The sequence below is a fragment of the Penicillium psychrofluorescens genome, assembly GCF_964197705.1.
Source record: "Penicillium psychrofluorescens genome assembly, chromosome: 5".
In the NCBI taxonomy this organism is placed as follows: domain Eukaryota; kingdom Fungi; phylum Ascomycota; class Eurotiomycetes; order Eurotiales; family Aspergillaceae; genus Penicillium; species Penicillium psychrofluorescens.
The window spans coordinates 1,481,567-1,497,543 of NC_133443.1; the positions used below are offsets into that span (position 1 = coordinate 1,481,567).

The 15,977-nt window shown below is 54.7% G+C and overlaps 3 protein-coding genes across 3 annotated transcripts; all 3 read right to left on the reverse strand.

The window, feature by feature from the left end:
* Positions 1-768: 768 nt before the first annotated feature.
* PFLUO_LOCUS7831 (uncharacterized protein) lies at positions 769-3,561 on the reverse strand (the record flags this gene model as incomplete). Its single annotated transcript, XM_073785506.1, has 2 exons — positions 769-2,891; positions 2,955-3,561. The coding sequence occupies 2 exons, from the start codon at positions 3,559-3,561 to the stop codon at positions 769-771; spliced, it is 2,730 nt and encodes a 909-aa protein (XP_073641855.1).
* Positions 3,562-3,775: 214 nt separating this feature from the next.
* On the reverse strand, positions 3,776-6,115 carry PFLUO_LOCUS7832 (uncharacterized protein; the record flags this gene model as incomplete). Its single annotated transcript, XM_073785507.1, has 1 exon — positions 3,776-6,115. One exon carries the CDS (start codon positions 6,113-6,115, stop codon positions 3,776-3,778), a length of 2,340 nt encoding a protein of 779 aa, XP_073641856.1.
* Positions 6,116-7,050: 935 nt separating this feature from the next.
* Positions 7,051-8,859, reverse strand: PFLUO_LOCUS7833 (uncharacterized protein; the record flags this gene model as incomplete). The annotated part of the gene is made up of 2 exons (XM_073785508.1): positions 7,051-8,210; positions 8,295-8,859. 2 exons carry the CDS (start codon positions 8,857-8,859, stop codon positions 7,051-7,053), a joined length of 1,725 nt encoding a protein of 574 aa, XP_073641857.1.
* Between the last annotated feature and the right edge of the window lie 7,118 nt (positions 8,860-15,977).

Here is a 15,977-nt window from a genome sequence, read left to right on the forward strand (position 1 = left end):
GATGACGCTGCCAGCAGCCGGGAAGCCAGGAAGGTCGAGGAACCGCTGGACAAACGAGGGTGAGAGGGGGCTAGAAGGGGCCAGATGCCGGGGAACGAGACCGGCGGACTCGGGTAGGTGTTTTGATGTCGAGGTCGCGGCAGATCACTGGAGCTCGCAGACAGGAGCTGGATGATAGGCAGGTACCAAAACAGTTGGGGGTGAGGGGGTGAGGGGGTGAGGGCGATAGAGGGCGGTGTAAAGTGGATGATATTGTTGTAAAGTAGATAGATGGTTGAAGTATACTAGGAGGGAACTGGAGTATTGGGGAGGCAACCGGGAGAGCCGAGCTTGGCTCTAATAGGTGTCGAGGATGATGTGATGCTGAAGCGGGCGGGCAGCTGGACCCAAGGGACGCAGGCGGCAGCTGGGCTGGGGGGTGTGACCTGGACCCACGATAACGAGTGATGGACGGGAATGATCGGGGGCGGTCAGGAGGGCGGTGACAGTGTGGAGATAAGGGGATAGAAAAGACGGGGGATGGGAAAAGAATAGAGGAGAAAGGAAAAGAGGAAGAGCAAGAGGAAGAGAAAAGGAGGCTGGAAAGGATGAAGGGAGAGAAAGGAGTCACAGAGGAGGAGAGGGAGATAAGTGGAATGAGTACCAAAGAGGGAGAAAGGGAAAGCGTTATCGATAGGCAGATAAGGGATCAGCCGGTATCGGGTGCTTATCTAAGATTGTTGACTATGTAAGCTGCTACATACATCTGGGATGGGACATTTCTATACATTAAACACCAAGCCCTCGGACGAGCAGCCATAGCACCACCGGCACCACAACGTTGTCGTTGCACCCAGTCAGGATCGCCTCCGTGGCACTGGTTCCCCCAGCGGCCAGGACGGCCCGGCCAACCGTCGCCAGCCAGAAGGATCTCAAGGACACCCCAGAGTGTTCATCTGCTATTCCAGACACAGGCCACCGGCCGAGCAGAAGCCAGGCACGAACGGCCACCAGCCCACAGGTGACAGCGACCACGAAAGCGACACTACCTTCGAGCGACTTGCCTCCGCCCCAGAACCACTTGAGCCGGCCGAAGCGCCGCCCGATAAGAGACGCGGCTGCGTCACCCATGCCGACGCAGATCACACCGCTGACCATGCTGACGTCGCGGGACGGCACGTCCCAGCCGGCCCAGGGGGTTGAACCAATCCGGGGAAGGTCGGCGAGAGACAGCCAGAGTGGGATCGAGCACCCAATGAGCAAGAATATGTGCGACACAATCACTGGCCCGCGGTGGTCGCGACCGTCGACATAGGGAGCCAAAAAATATGTTAAAGGGCGGGAGATGGGAGGCAGCTGGGATGCCCGGAAGAGGTCGAGCAGGAGGAAGACGGCCAGGACCAGGGCCAACGCCATGGCGCAGAATGTCGGATCCACAAAGACCGTGGGGAGGAACATCAGCACCATCATGCCGTGGAATAACTTGCGCCGCGTGTCGACTTCGGCGACCGAGCTGAGCTGGAAGACCACAGCCAAGCCAGTCAACAGCACCACAGCACAATACCCACTGATCAGGAGGCGAGAGCTGGCAGCGCCGACGGTAGCCTGACGAAGATGCTCGACCCGGCCAAGCCAGCACGAGGCATCCGCATCCACGCGAGGGGCCAGCTGAATCCAATATTCAAAATTCAGCATGAGCACCCAGAATCGGAACCCAGACAGATTGCCGAATAGATACCCCAGCGCCCACCCAAACGGATCTTGGCCATGCAGAGCGTACTCAGCCACGTACTTTCGGATCGGACCGAGAATAATCAGCACAGAGGCCACATAAACACACAAAGCGTACAGCCATTTCCGGACCTGCGCTTGGGCTGCATTGAGCGAGAGGAACGAGGCGAGCTCCGGCTCCATGGATTTCTTCCGCCGGCCACCGGGCGTGGTGCGGACTCGTTGCTCACGAACCACCTCGTCGAACGTGGCGATTGAATGTCGTCGTCGCTGGACATTATGTATATCTTGCTCAAGGACTTTCATCATGGAGATATCGCCCGTGGCAGTCCTAGGTTCGGCGGATAGGAGCTCGGGGTCACGGATTGGAGGTATAGTCTTCGTCCTGCGCGAGTTTCGGAATGTATTCGGCTCATCGCTGTCCGACATAGGTTCATCCGAGATACAAACTCTGCTCAACGTCTCACAAATCCGATGATCCATCATATTCAAGAATTTGCGGGGCGATTGTGAACGGTTTGGCGGGCGACGGAACTTCCAACTCGGGATGCGCGCGAGAGCAACCTCCCAATGCAGTAAATGGCGACACGAAATAAATATACACATCCCACCCAGCCACAACAAGGCTTTGAGAATCTGCGCCTGTGGTGAGGCGGCAAACAAGTACAGGTTGGCCAGCGCCACGGTCAGCAGCTGCAGCTCGGCGGGAAGAAGGCTGGTGGTCAACAAGAAGTCTAACGTGGGTATCAACGCTTGATGTAAAGGAAAAAGAAGGGTCAATGCCTCCGCATCGAACCCGCGTAATGAAAGTGGCTTTGGTAGTGTAGAATCGAAAAACGTATGTTCGGAGATGATGATGGGTATCAAAGTGACCACCCAATGCGATATACTGAAGCCATGGGCCCAGTGGTGTAGTGGGACAACCGACGGAGGTAGAGAGGAGAGACTGAGGATGATGTTGGGCATGGTCAGGGCAGGGCGGTGTTGTGTCAGAGACAACGAGACGAAGATCGGGATGAGAACCGGATATAATAGAGGTGCCGGGTCAAAACTCGAGGGTATAGAAATGAAAGGCCGGTTCTTGGGCCACAGGCGCCATCTCCGGCCGCTTGTTGCAGCTCCGATCGTGAAGGGATAAGCGGCATACAGCCCAGTAACCAGAAGCCCATGGGCTGCGAGCTCTGTGAAAAGGCAAAACGCAGTTAGCGATGCCCATACATCCAAGCCTTCGAGATGATTCTTACCTTTCCTCCACGCCCAAGCCAGCGCCCGCGCATCTCTCTGCAGCAAAGCCACTCCTCCAACAGAAAGCAAGAGCGCCGTCTCCAACAACCGCCTGAGGACCTCGACTCGTCTCTTCCGGCTCAGCACCTGACGCTTCTCCGCCATCCGCCCCTCGGCCTCTGTATCAGAGCTCCACCGCGAGCTCTTCCGGGGAAAGGTCCGCACCAGTAGCGGCGGCCAGGGATGCAGCGAGGGCATCCAGGGATCGGTATCCACGACGACATTGCCATTTGTGCCCACCCGCAAGCCTTTCCGGGGCCGTAGCGGCGGAGCGGGCAGACCGCGCAGGAGTCCCGTGCTTTCATCGTCGGCCTCGGTGCCGCTGTCGCTCGGCGTCCGCGATGACTTGCTGGAGTAGTAGGAGGGAGGCCGGAGAAGGTCGCCCTGGTCGGAGGGTGGGGTGCTCGAACCGTGGCGGCGGGCGCTGGCGCTGCTCTTCAGGTGATAGGGATGGGGGGAGCGTGTGAAGCATCGCAGATTGTCAATGGCGATGCCTTCGGAGCTCGTGGCAGGCGTGCTGCTGCGCGGAGGAGCTCCGGTTTCCTCCTGGCCCCGCGGAGGTGTCATGGCGCCATTTAAGGCCTCAGGTCGAGGGGTGCGTCATGTTGAGTGGAAGAGGGAGAGAAAGAGAAGGAGGGAGTTATTTTCGGGGGGATTGGAGGAACTATAATTATTCGGGGGGGTCGGCGCAGTGTGTCCGGGGAAAACAGTGGTGGTGTAGAAGGTGATGTGTTGTTGTCTTGCCTGAACGCGGAAGGAATTTTGCCATTTGCCCATCACATCATTGCATGTAATCTATGCTATCTGATTTCTCCCGATGTAAGACAACTCCCGCAGCCAATCTCCTTCCTCCTCGGCCCCAGACAGACCGACATGGAACGATCTGGCCCGGCCAGGACCCAGCAGAGATGTTCTGTGTGGTATACAGCGTCGCCTGCACCAGCGTCGGGCACTGCGTCTTGGCCATGTCCAAAGCCGATACCGATTCAATCTCGATCACGGAGTAAGTGCCGCTCTCAGTAATAAATGTAGAGCCTGTAGTTTGTGTTGTCAGCTGGGCTTGTCGGCACCGGCTGCCCAGTCCGTGCCATTCGATATCGCTTTCTCGGGGCAGCTCATCGACCTGGACGGCTAGGAATGGCGGGACAGATGTGGCCGAGTCGGCCTTGAGGATGCTGAATTTTGGCAAGACCCAAGAAGAATCGGGAGGAGCCAGCTCCTCTGCCCGGCGACCGTACTTGATATCCCAAATATCCAGCTGCGGTCCCTCGTCCTCCTCATCCGCATCCTCAGGATCTACTGGTCGAGCATGCATCTTTTCCCATAGACGCCAAGCCACTTGAGCGCGGGCATCAGAGTGCTCACTGCCCGCCAGGAAGGCTACAGCGCCCGTCCACCAGACTACCTGCATGGCTTCTCCGATCCTCCAGAGGTGCTGGAGAGCCAACACGGTTCGTAGACGGTAACCCTCAGTCTGTTCTGGCGGTACCAGCTCCATAGAAGCAGGGTCTAGCGGTATTTGGCCAGCAATGTAAACCAACCTGCCTTCTTCTTGCACTGGAACGGACATGGCTTGCGAATAGGGTCCGATATTCGCCGGCGCCCAGTATGACCGTGACTGGACATGAAGGCCTTGCCGATGGTCCCGCGCACCCAGGTCCACAACAAGAGAGACCATCACCTTGACGTTTGCTGGCAGTCGGTCTCCGCAGGCTACAGTGACCCGTGCTGGGGGGTTCGGTTTCTTGAACAGCGACACGTAGACACTATTCATGGAGGCGAAGTCGGACATGGAGCGGAGGAGCACAGTAGTAAATACGATATCGTCTGTGGATCGGGCATGAGATGCCTTCAATTCCTGCTGGATCTTATCGGCGATGCCCTTCATCTGTTCCCCAGCGCCGGTACCAGCCTCGGGCGCAATCAGATTCGAAATTGTCCAGGTCGTGCCAGTCTGCCGATGAACGGGCTCGCAGCCAGACCACGCTGTTGTCACAGTGGTCTCTGTAGTAGAGCCTGATAGTGATGATAGCGGTGGAGACGACAGATCTTCCGAGGCAATAGAAGCAAATGGCGCATCCAACAAAGCCGGTCTTCTCACGTCTTGCGGAGAGAATGCTCCCTCGTGTTCCGCATCTTTAGGCACACAGCGCGCGCCCTTCAAACTCATAAAAGCCACGCCACCTTCCGCCGTCCGAGTCTCTCTGGAGACAATATCAATCCTCTGTTTCCATAGAAAACCAGGCCCATCGAGTGCTAGTGTCTCATATTCCCCCCCTTCACCAAGAACAGCGCCACGAAGATCCTCAGGTGCCGCAAAGCGCCTCATTGCCTTAACGATGCGCCTGCGCAGCGGACGTTCCCCTGAGACATCTCCCCACAGAAACCCATCGTCCAGTCCGCCTGACGCAACCTTGATAATGCGCGCTTCACATCCACAAGCAGCCATGTCTTCCAACAAGCCCGCTTCGACCACGGCCATGGAATCTGTCCCGCGTTCCGTCGGCGGCGGCAGAGAAGGATACATCCACAGCCACGCCAGGGGCACCAGACCAAGACGGGCAGCGACATTTTCAATACGCGTGCGCTGGTACGTCGAGAGGATGGCGCCGGCTGAGACGGCGTTGGCCTCTGGGTGGGCTTCCTTGATGCGCCGGAGGAGGGGCACAAGTGATTCTGTCTCATCTTCTCCTTGATCTTGAAGGCTGCTTGTCTCGGCTGCTTGATCTGCTGCGTCATGTCGGTATATTCTAGCGGTGTCGACCGCATCGCCTGTGATTGGGGCCCGATAGAGGGGGATGCCCAGGGCGGGTTCGTAGAGCGGGATGACGCTGTGGCCGATTGTTTGGTACATGAAGCTGTCGATATCTTCCGTCTCTTCTTCTTCTTCTTCTTCTTCTTCTTCTTCTTCTTCTTCGTCGTGCTCTTTGGCTGTCGCCTGTTCTTTGGTCTCACTAGCATGTTGGGAATCTGGACTCTTCTTGGGCTCTGGGTACAGATTCGCCAACGCCACAACTCGGTGGCCGTTACGGATACAGTGTAGCAGGGAGTAGAGCGAGTCTTTGCCGCCGGAGATCAGAGCGATGACATTTAGTCCCCGGTCTGGAGGGGAGGGCGGCATGGTGTGTGTACCTTGCCCGTGTTCTGTGCTATCGATGAAGCAACAACTTTTTCGCCAATTGCGGAGGGCAGTTCTTATCGATAAGCACTCAGAATTCCGGACCTCCGAGCAACTACTTACTACATACAGTCTACACATACAGTCTACAAAGAACAAAGTTTACCAGAACCAGATCATGCTGAAATAGAGTGCATGCGAATTCAACATCTGCGCTAGATGTGAGATCAGACCAACACAAAACGGGTAGACAAGAACAGTACAAAAAGGGGTATGGAAGGGGAGTGGTCAAATAACTTATACAGGAATGTGACCAGCACAAGACAAAAAAAAGAAAAGGCCAAAAAGCATATTACATGAAATAAGACAGAAAAAGGATAAACGAAAGGATCAGAAAAGAAATCAGAAAAGAGGGGGTACACGAAGAAGGAAAACCAAATCAAAGCCGAAGTGAGCTCGACACATAAGAGTGCCCATGCCGATTGTGCTGGTCAGAGGAAAGAAAAAAAAGCAAAAGACACAAGACAAAGGAAAAGAAAAACCACCTTGGCGACCTGTCAACGGTACCAAGGGTAGAACAGATGCCACATCGTTCGCTCTATATTCCCTTCTTTTGTTTTTTTTTTCTCTCCTTCATGGAGGGAAAAAAAACGCCCCATGTCTCTCTCCGAAGACCCAGGCAAATCGAGGCCAAAAAGGGTATATAAGTGTCCCCGTTCGCTAAGAACAAAGCTGCCGAGACACCGATGACCCCTGATGTGTTCCCCGGCAACCACCAGTGTAAAATGCCCGGACGCCAAACCCAATCAAGACTCACGGCCGCGGTCGTCCGAGGAGGAAGACGGCGACAAAGAGAGTGTGTGTAGTATTATATATGCAGTAGGGTGCTTCCTGGTCTCATAAGAAATCGTGAACGCGCCGAAACAAGACGACGGCGATTAGGCCGCTGTCTCACGCTTGCGCTTCTTCGCGGGCCGGCGGTCCACGGCGGGTGTCTCCTCGGAGCTCGACTGTGAGGCCTCGTACATGACGGAGCCCAGTGCACCGGTCTCTTGCTGTTCGTCGAACGAGGCGGCGACATCATTGGCATCCAAGACGCCCATGACGATCGAACCGCCGCCGTGGGTCCGAGCATGCTGCGCAAGGTTGTCGCTGCGGGAGAACTTCTTGCCGCACTCGTGGCACTCGAAGGGCTTGTCCTCCGTGTGGAGCGAGCGGTAGTGGCGCTTGAGGTGTTCCTGGCGACGGAACCGGCGCGAGCAGAGAGTGCACACGAACGTCTTGGACGGGTCGTCTGTCAGAGACTGCTTGCGGCCGCGGCGGTTAACCGACACGGGTGCGGACTCGGAGCCCTCGCGCGATCCGCAGTCACTGTCAGGCGACGAAATCGACTTCTGGACATCCTCGTCGTCCTCGACAGCGGAGTTCTTGCGCGACGACTTGCGGTTGGAGCGCTTCTTGATCTGCGTTTCCTCCACGTCGGAGTCCTCGCTCTCGGCGGCCTGGGGACGAACAGACTCGGGCCACTCAAAGGAGGGAACAGAGGGGACGTGGTATCCCTCTTCCTCCACGTCGTCCAGGTCGTGCTCGCTGAGGAACCCATCATCTTCCGCCATGTAGGGGCCAACCCGCTGGCGCTTGTCACCCAGGTAGACGGCGTTGCCGCCGGGGTGGAAGTCGACCAAGCGGTTCACATACTCGTCATCGGAGTCCAGATCCGAGAAGCTGTCAAAAGTCGGCAGCGAGCTCAGCGGGTCCTCGGTGGACGAACTTGTGAAAGTTGGAGACGGATTCTTATTGACCGGCAGGGTCACGGAGGGACTGCCCACGACTGCGCGCGGGTATTCCTCCTCACATGAGAGGGTCGGCAGAGGTGGGAGGTCCTGGGCGGCAACATTGACGGAAGGCTCAACGGTGAGTTGGCGCGGGTCACAGAAGTCAGCGCCACCGGCAGAAGACTCGCCAGAGAGCGATTGGGTCTGGGTCAGGAAGTCACTGGGAACGGGGGAAGGCGAAGGAGAGAGAGAAGGGCACGAGTTGGCGGATAAGAGATCCGACGATATGTGACTGGCGGTAAGAGAGGGCGGGTGGATGAACACTGTTTTTTTTTAAAAGTCAGTCAGTCCCCTTGCTTTCCATTTCTTTCCTCTCCTTTATCCTCCATCAATTGCGCATGACTTACCAGGTGTCATCGGAGGAGAGTCGGAACGCGCCCATTCCGGGTGCGCCAAGATCTCGGTGTGCACATCGGTCTCACAGCCTTCCTTGACGCCTTCCACCCTCTCAAAGGAGAAGAAGCCGTCGGCGGTCGGCGTGTGCAATGTACAGTTGGCCGACGGGGGACTGCTGATGGTACTCCCAGAAGAAGAGAGAGGCGGCGTAGTTGGGAACCCGTACAGGTCGTGGTTGATGAAGCGGGTGTCCAGCGGCATCAGCGCGGGCGAGCCCTGCTGGATGATTATGGCGGGCTTCATCTGCGACGGTTGCGGTGAAGCAATGGGAGTCATGCTCATCGCCGCGCCCCGGAAAGCATTCGTCGTGGCCATCTGGTGCATGTTCATCACCGGCTGCGCCGAGTAGATCGGCTGCTGCTGCTCTGGACCACGCTGCGGTTGCTGCTGCTGGGGCGGCATCTGTCCGTAGTACGGCATGTCGGACGGTTGACTGGTGAAGGCACCTGGTTGTCTAGGCTGAGAAGAGTCGTAGTAGGCGAATGAAGGCTGGCCATGCACTGGGGCCGGAGCCATGTATGTTGTTTCCATTTCTAGCCACGGAGTCAGTCTTTTGCGCATGCGACGCGATATGTTGAAGAGGACCAAGACTCACCTGGTATTAGGGATTTTTTTCTTCTTTCAATCCTGTCGCACAAGCAACGGACTGGGTTTCAAGGCGCCTGAGTGAACAGATAGGTTCTCCAGGCGACAGAGAATGAGTGTGTAGTTGAACAGAATGAGTGGAATGGACAAGCCAAGCAAGAAGGACAATTAGATAGATCGATAGATCGATAGACCGGTGGACGAGGGCACTTGGAGTAAATGAAGGACAGGTTCACCTCCGGAACCGAGAGACAGACAAGTGAGGAAAAAGAAAGGACGAGACGGATCCAAAATAATCAGTCGAAGGAACCCCGAAACCCAAAAAAGTCAAACCGAAAATACTAGTAGTTGATAGAGAAAAGAAAAACGGGGAAAAAAGAGAGACAGGGCCAAGATGGGCAATCTGGTGTGAAAAAGAGAGGCATAACCCAGTGCAGAGGGTGACGGGGTGGATAAAAGAGGTGATCTGCCTGTTGCTGCTTCCCACTGCCGGGTCTTAGTGTTGGCCCCACTAGGACGGAGGACACTTTTATTATTATTTTTTGGATTTGATTTATTTGATTGAATTATTGATTTATTGATTTATTATTATCTGTGGTACCCGCCGTATGGTAATTTAGTCCGGGGCGGGATTGGGTATGATTATGATGAGGGCGAGGGCTCAGTTCCCGTAGGAAGCGGAGGGCCGTGGGGCGCATCCAGCACGGCTCCAATCAGGGCGGCGTACCCATCCTGTATCGGGCCAACAATGAATCCACTCGGCCAGTGGCTCAAAGGGGTTAGACGGTGGAGTCCGCACGAGTATTGGTAGTGCGGAGAGATAATCAGACGAGAACGAAAGTCAAAATGTGATAGTGATGAAATGGGTGGAATGGTCGGTCGACCAGCGTCTTGATGAGTATGTCCGAACCTCACCCTCACCTCACTTACTGTAGGTGAGTACATCCAAATGTGAGAGATGTCGGAGGGCGACGCACGAGGTCTTATCTCGGGGGCCAATGGCCGTTGCCCGTGGGCGCAGCAGCCCTCGCTTGGCCCCACGATAATCCCGCCTGGTCCATCCATTCCCTATCTGTATGGTGTGGTATCTCCATACGCAGATCAGTACACACACTCACTCACTCACTCACCCACACATACACACACACTCGCGATCGTGAAACAGTCGGCAGTCGCCTCCACTAGTACAATTTCATATGATCCCAGCTACGAGGGCAACACCTAGGCCGAGGATCTGCTGGTTCGCCACATGGATCCAGTTGACTGTTCTCTCTTGTCCTCAGTCCCATTATTCAGGTCTTCCATCGACGGATGGTCAGGCCATCCTTCGCATTGAAGCCCTGCCCACTGGTCCAGTTACGCGGCCTACTGCAGGAACCGCCTGGAAATGAGCACAGGCCGCCCACTTCCTGATTGGTCGCGGGCGCATCCGTTAGAGGCAAGGCTCCAGATTACATACAGTACCTACTTCTCTTTGTTCGTGGCCCCAAATCGGTGATGTCCATGCAACCTGCAGCCGCCGAGGCAGACCTGCTGCACCCCCCATGTCATCGCACTGGCAAGGCACTGTCGCTATTGGGCAACGCCTCTCAGCCAGGTCGCGAATCCCACTTGTCCCATTTGCGCGGTGATGTGATCAGTAGAGCAGATCCGGGGGAAAAACGCATCATGTCTGTGATCCATCGTCAGGACATCACACCAACCAGGCCAGCAGACAGGCTCCCAGCACACACAACACACAGCCACCTGCACACCCGCGCGAGCACGCAAGGTTTGGGTCCCTGCTCGGCTGTGGCACATAACCTACCATTGATCAAATTTTCCTTTTTTTCCAGTGTTCGAGTCCAGACCTGCCCTCGAAATTCAGTGGATTTCATCATTCCTTCATTAGGCCCGTCGCGGACATCCACTGCGCTCGATTGGCCTCTAAACATAGCGCTAGATCCACTTCCTTGCTTTTTTGAGGTTAGCTCGCGGCTCGGGCGGGCCTTCCACTCTTCCCCAGCCAATGACAATATCACTGGAAATTGGAAACAGTGTCGGATCATCGTTGGCGAGGACCCATAGGTCTCCACAAGTCCTCAAGGTCACTGTTTTCCATCCCGGGAATAGTGACGATAATCCTTGTGGTTGGAAGGGAGGAGAAAAAGGACATGCATGGAAGGCTGTCATATGTGGTTCGAGAACCTAGTGTGTAAACCTGCGTCGTTGCCTATTCAGCTAGGGATAGCTCCAGAATCAATTGTTCGACGATGATGGCACTGAAGGAACTTTCCCAAATTTGATCCATGTGCTCGGGTTTGCGCTATTGCTCTATGCCAACGACCCTCCCGAATCCTTGCCGCCGCCACCGTTGATGCACAGACGGAGGATCGATTTTTTGAGGTATTATTCTATTGAATGAATGAATTCAGAGCCTTTCGTCCCTTCACCGTTCACCGTAGCCGAGATCCGGACGGGGAAGAAAAAATAGAAACACCAATTGAACGGTTCAGAATGACTTCATACACGGGACGGACCACGAACCGCAGAAGAGATTACGAACAACTGCAGAAGAAGCTGTGGGAAGGCGAGATTGTAATCTACACCGACTGCTCTAGACTGAATGTAACTCGGTGGAGAGCCCGAGTGGTTTAAGATTATTGCTCGCCACCAGCCATTCAAGCGGTCCCCGTGCCTGAGTAGTGGATCAGCGCAAATGGGGCTCGTCGCCCATGGATTCATTCATTCGAGCTGTTGCCAGGAATAGTCTACTACTATAACTAGCAGGTAGGAAAAGACCGTGCGACTGTAAACGGCAGCAACGGGAGGGCGCGACGATGCTCATTTCACTCGACAAATCACACAATCAGCATTGACCCAGAAATGCGAGAAACCGTTGGCGATCATCATGCTTGCTCCCGAGTGACGAGGACCTTTGGGAAAGTTGACCTGTCGACTCTTCACAAGTAGTCAAATTATACATGTACAAAGAAGCTATGCACCACATTCTGTAGAGGCTGCTGCAAGGGTCTTCCCAAAAAAAAAAGCCGGACCGGTTGACATCTCCCATGCATTGCCTAAAAGCTTACCTCCCTCCAACAAGCACGGTACACGCCGCACTGCACGCCAGGGATTGCGGATTCTGGACTAGTCAGAGTGAGTGATATTCCCACGTCAAAGAAGGTGGGTCCCCCGTCGAGGGATTTGCAGGATTTACAGGCAAATAGTGTTCGAGCTTGCTGGGAATAGTGTTCGTTCGCCACCACAACTTACCATAGCAGGGGTTGGTTCAATTCGGTAGTTTTTCAATTATTGTTATTTTTTTGCCTCATGAGACTTCACATGGTACTACGGAGGCGTCAACTAGATCAGACAGGTTCGCAAATCCAAAAATGTGGCCAGGTGGAGCAGCGCAGCTTCCCCGGGACGAATAATGAGGCTAGCTTCACGGATCAATCGCATTACAGTATTACGGGAGGCGGCCAAGGCCTGCTGTCCTCGTCAATTCAATCTGAACCAGACGGACAGCGACGGTCGAATATGCACGGTTGTCGGATCCATACCGCTTGTCTCTTTTTTTTTTTTTTTTTTTGAACCCCGCCGGAAACAAAAGTACAGTACAAGTAAACTCACGCCGGAAGCTAGAATCATTCAATGCCGGTCAATTACGCCCATAGGAGAAGCTAATCCCGACCATCGACAGCTTGACTCTGATAATGCGCAGATCATTCAATTTCCCCAAGAAACTAATGTACGGCCTCCAATCCATGGTCCATGTGGAGAAAACCCGACCCGGTGGGATTTTTTAGTTTCTGGCCCGCACGTAGTTCAGGAATTAAGTCTGTGCGGCGGCGGACCCGTCCGCGCGACGTTTTGGCAGACGGATTCTGAAACAGTGCCTGGATGCTCACCGTACCCGCCTTGAGTCTCTGGATGGGATACACACACACAGGAAAACTACGCGATTTGGCACTAGTGTGCCGGGGCCCTGGTCCACCCGCTGAGAACTGCACTGTCCATCCGGCCTGTGAAGCCCGGGCGTTGGAGGATTCGAGACCCATGATTCTCACGCCCGCGCCAGTCAAACGCCAGACGCCCGGATGTATTTTGCGCACGATGTTGTCTCGCCCCCCTGCTAGGCGGAGCCGATACTTTTTTGTGTCTTCGTGGTGCACTTGCTTGTTTTTCTAAGGTTTTTCTACGCGCCTCGGTGTGGCGTCTTCCGGATTCTCAAACCATACTGGAACGAGAAGGTGGTGGAGAGACCACGGTGAGGCCCGGTAGCCAATTAGGCTTTGGGTCTGTTTGAGGCGATAACCAACTTCTGCTACAGACGGCGTTTCTGATTCATGTATACGGTGGTAGTGTAGCATCTCGCTGATGTAGCGAGTGGCTTGTCTTACTGCTGTAGAGTGAATGTCTTGTGTTGGTTGTCTCATGTCGGACTTGGAGCGGTCCCGTCAGAGATAAACACAATCGGGGACACGGTGTACACAGTGCGCAGCGTCCTATCGTAAGAGTGAAAGAAAGCCCAGCGGCGAAATTAGAGGCAACGCACAGGGCACCAAACGGTCCTTTGATGCAGGGTGGCCACAGTAATCATTCGTCATTTTCCATCCATCCGGAACCCCCAGGACCTCGGAACAGAGAAAGCATGTGGCTGGGGTTGCTGGCATTTTGCCTAATTTACAGCTAAGCCCATACCTAAGCGACTAAGCGATACGCACCAAACGGTGCGGGGAGGAGAGAGAACTGACTCGGCTACACAGCCCAGGGAAAAGACCGCCCGCGTAAAGTATCCATGGGCGAGCAAGCGCACGCCCCCAAGCCCGGCGCCCATGCACACAGTCGATCTCAATACAACTTAGGGTTGCAGCACACGTGCGGGCTAACGGAAGAAATCCAGCCGGTTTCTCCGGACTCGAGATCTCTGAACCACAGTTCACCGTGCCTGGCAAAAGCACCGAAACGGACCTTGGGGCGCGCCCACTGGCTGGTTATCCCGACGCTATTCCCGGACGGGGTTGCCAATCTCCAGTTTTTTTTCGCTTTTGATCGGCCGTGCTAGTTTGTTATCGCTTGGGACCTGCTCTTCCAAGAAGGACCTTGGGGCTGGTCGCCGTGGACACTCCACGCCACCACGAAGCTAGCTAGCTGTTGCCAACTAGCATCCTGAGCTATCGCTGCTGTCGGAACGTGGGATATGGAAGCTTCGGGCAAGATCTGCTGCTTATCCCCCAGCCACCGTGTTCCCGAAAGAGGTAGAAGTTCCAAAAAAGGTCTCACCGTTCGCCCAATGATGGAATTTTCTGGATGCACCCACCCTGTAAGTTAAATTAATTGACTAGTGGCTAGCTCTCCTGCCCCAAATCCTGCGACCGCCAATCTGCAGCGAATGAGACTTTTTCCGTGTGCCCTAGCCCGGGCGGGTGAAGGATGAGCCGATCGAAGGAGCGATGTCTTCTCTGTTCGGCACGATCGAAAATGCGGAGATAAACTACCACCCGTGGTCAGAGTTCTGGGTCTGAATGGGTGCACCCTTGTCCACACGGTACGGCCAAGCTCGAGCACTTCGCTTCCAAGTTTCCATTGATGTACGCACATGCTCTGTCGGTGTGTTTAGGTCGGGCACTACGAACCATGACCCAACAATTAAGTGGTAACTAACGACCACAAACGCCGCTATCGCATCCATAGAGGACAAGGCATCTTCCATAAGATAGCACGTCGATGTCGTATCACAGCCTCGATCTATGGTACGACTGGAGTCCTAGTTGACTAACAACCGTGCAAGGTCCCCGGCACCGGTGATGATGCGATTCCCGTCGTACAGAGCGCTATCTGATCTACGTCCTGTATGATTTCGTGGATTTGGTTCCGGTGTGGTCCCAAACTGGGGACTGAAGTATTCCCGATAGCTCAAATGACCATTCAATAACGAAGACCATGCCCATGTGGTCCTCACCTCTCTCCATTGTGTGCGAATCTTCCGCTCGTAGTGGATACACTGTCCACAGTGGTGTGCATAAGTTCCCGTATCCACCGAATACCTACCAAATTCAGGAACCCAGAGAGGGTCCCTGAAGAAACAAGCCTGAGCACGTGTATGCCGTTCGCAGTAATTTGCTCTTTTTTGCGCCATCGCGAATCGCGATCGCCGTCGGGCTCCAGTTTACGCTTCGGAGACCTGCCGTATAGTTGTAATTTGCCCTTGAAGATGCGTGGCTTATCGCCATTGCCAAGTTTTTTTGAAAGTTACGCAACCTTCTCAGAACCACTGAGCCGTGCTAGTACGTAACAGATTTAATCGCCTTGAGCTGAGCGCTTGCGCGCTGAAGTGAGCGGCGTGTCCAATGGCGACGTGGTTCTGTGCAAAGGTTGGGTGGCGCCGTGTGTGCACAGCCCACAGTGCAGAGCTGAACTGAAATTCCGGCATGTCCTATCACAGCCGCAGCACTTCTTGCCATCAATACTTTCAGCTATTGCATTGCATTACAGTATTCTAGTTCGATCTGTCGGGTATGTACTGATCTGTTCTCTGTCCGCTATGCTCTATCAGTGAAGAAAAAAATCTACGGCCCGCTGAACGGTGGAGACTGTCCACAGATCGAGTCATGTTGGTCTTCCGGTCTGAATAATGTGCAGCGCCCATTTCTCGTGTCGAGGATGTCCACAAACAGCGGATCTCTCATTTCAACGACCATGCCGAGATTAACGATGAAATGATTTTCTGCGAATTTGCCGACGCAATATGAAGAACCTTGGATCAGAGGCCCTGGCTAACCAAGCTCCATGTGCAGCAGCATTGTACAGATGTACATTATTTCAGCCGGCCCATCACTCCATTCTACTATTCATCTTCGGATGCGTTTCGGATTTCTTCTTTCAGTCCGTAGGCCTTGCCTACCGTAGGCAAGGCCTACGGTACACATGCATGAGCTTGCCGACGAAATCCATGCGCTGAAACGAACGTATAGTGGAGAAAAATGACATCTGCGCATCCAGCTCATGGCTGGTTGGAGTAACGGTACTGTCCGACAGCCAGACAGTCAGACAGATACCTTCCT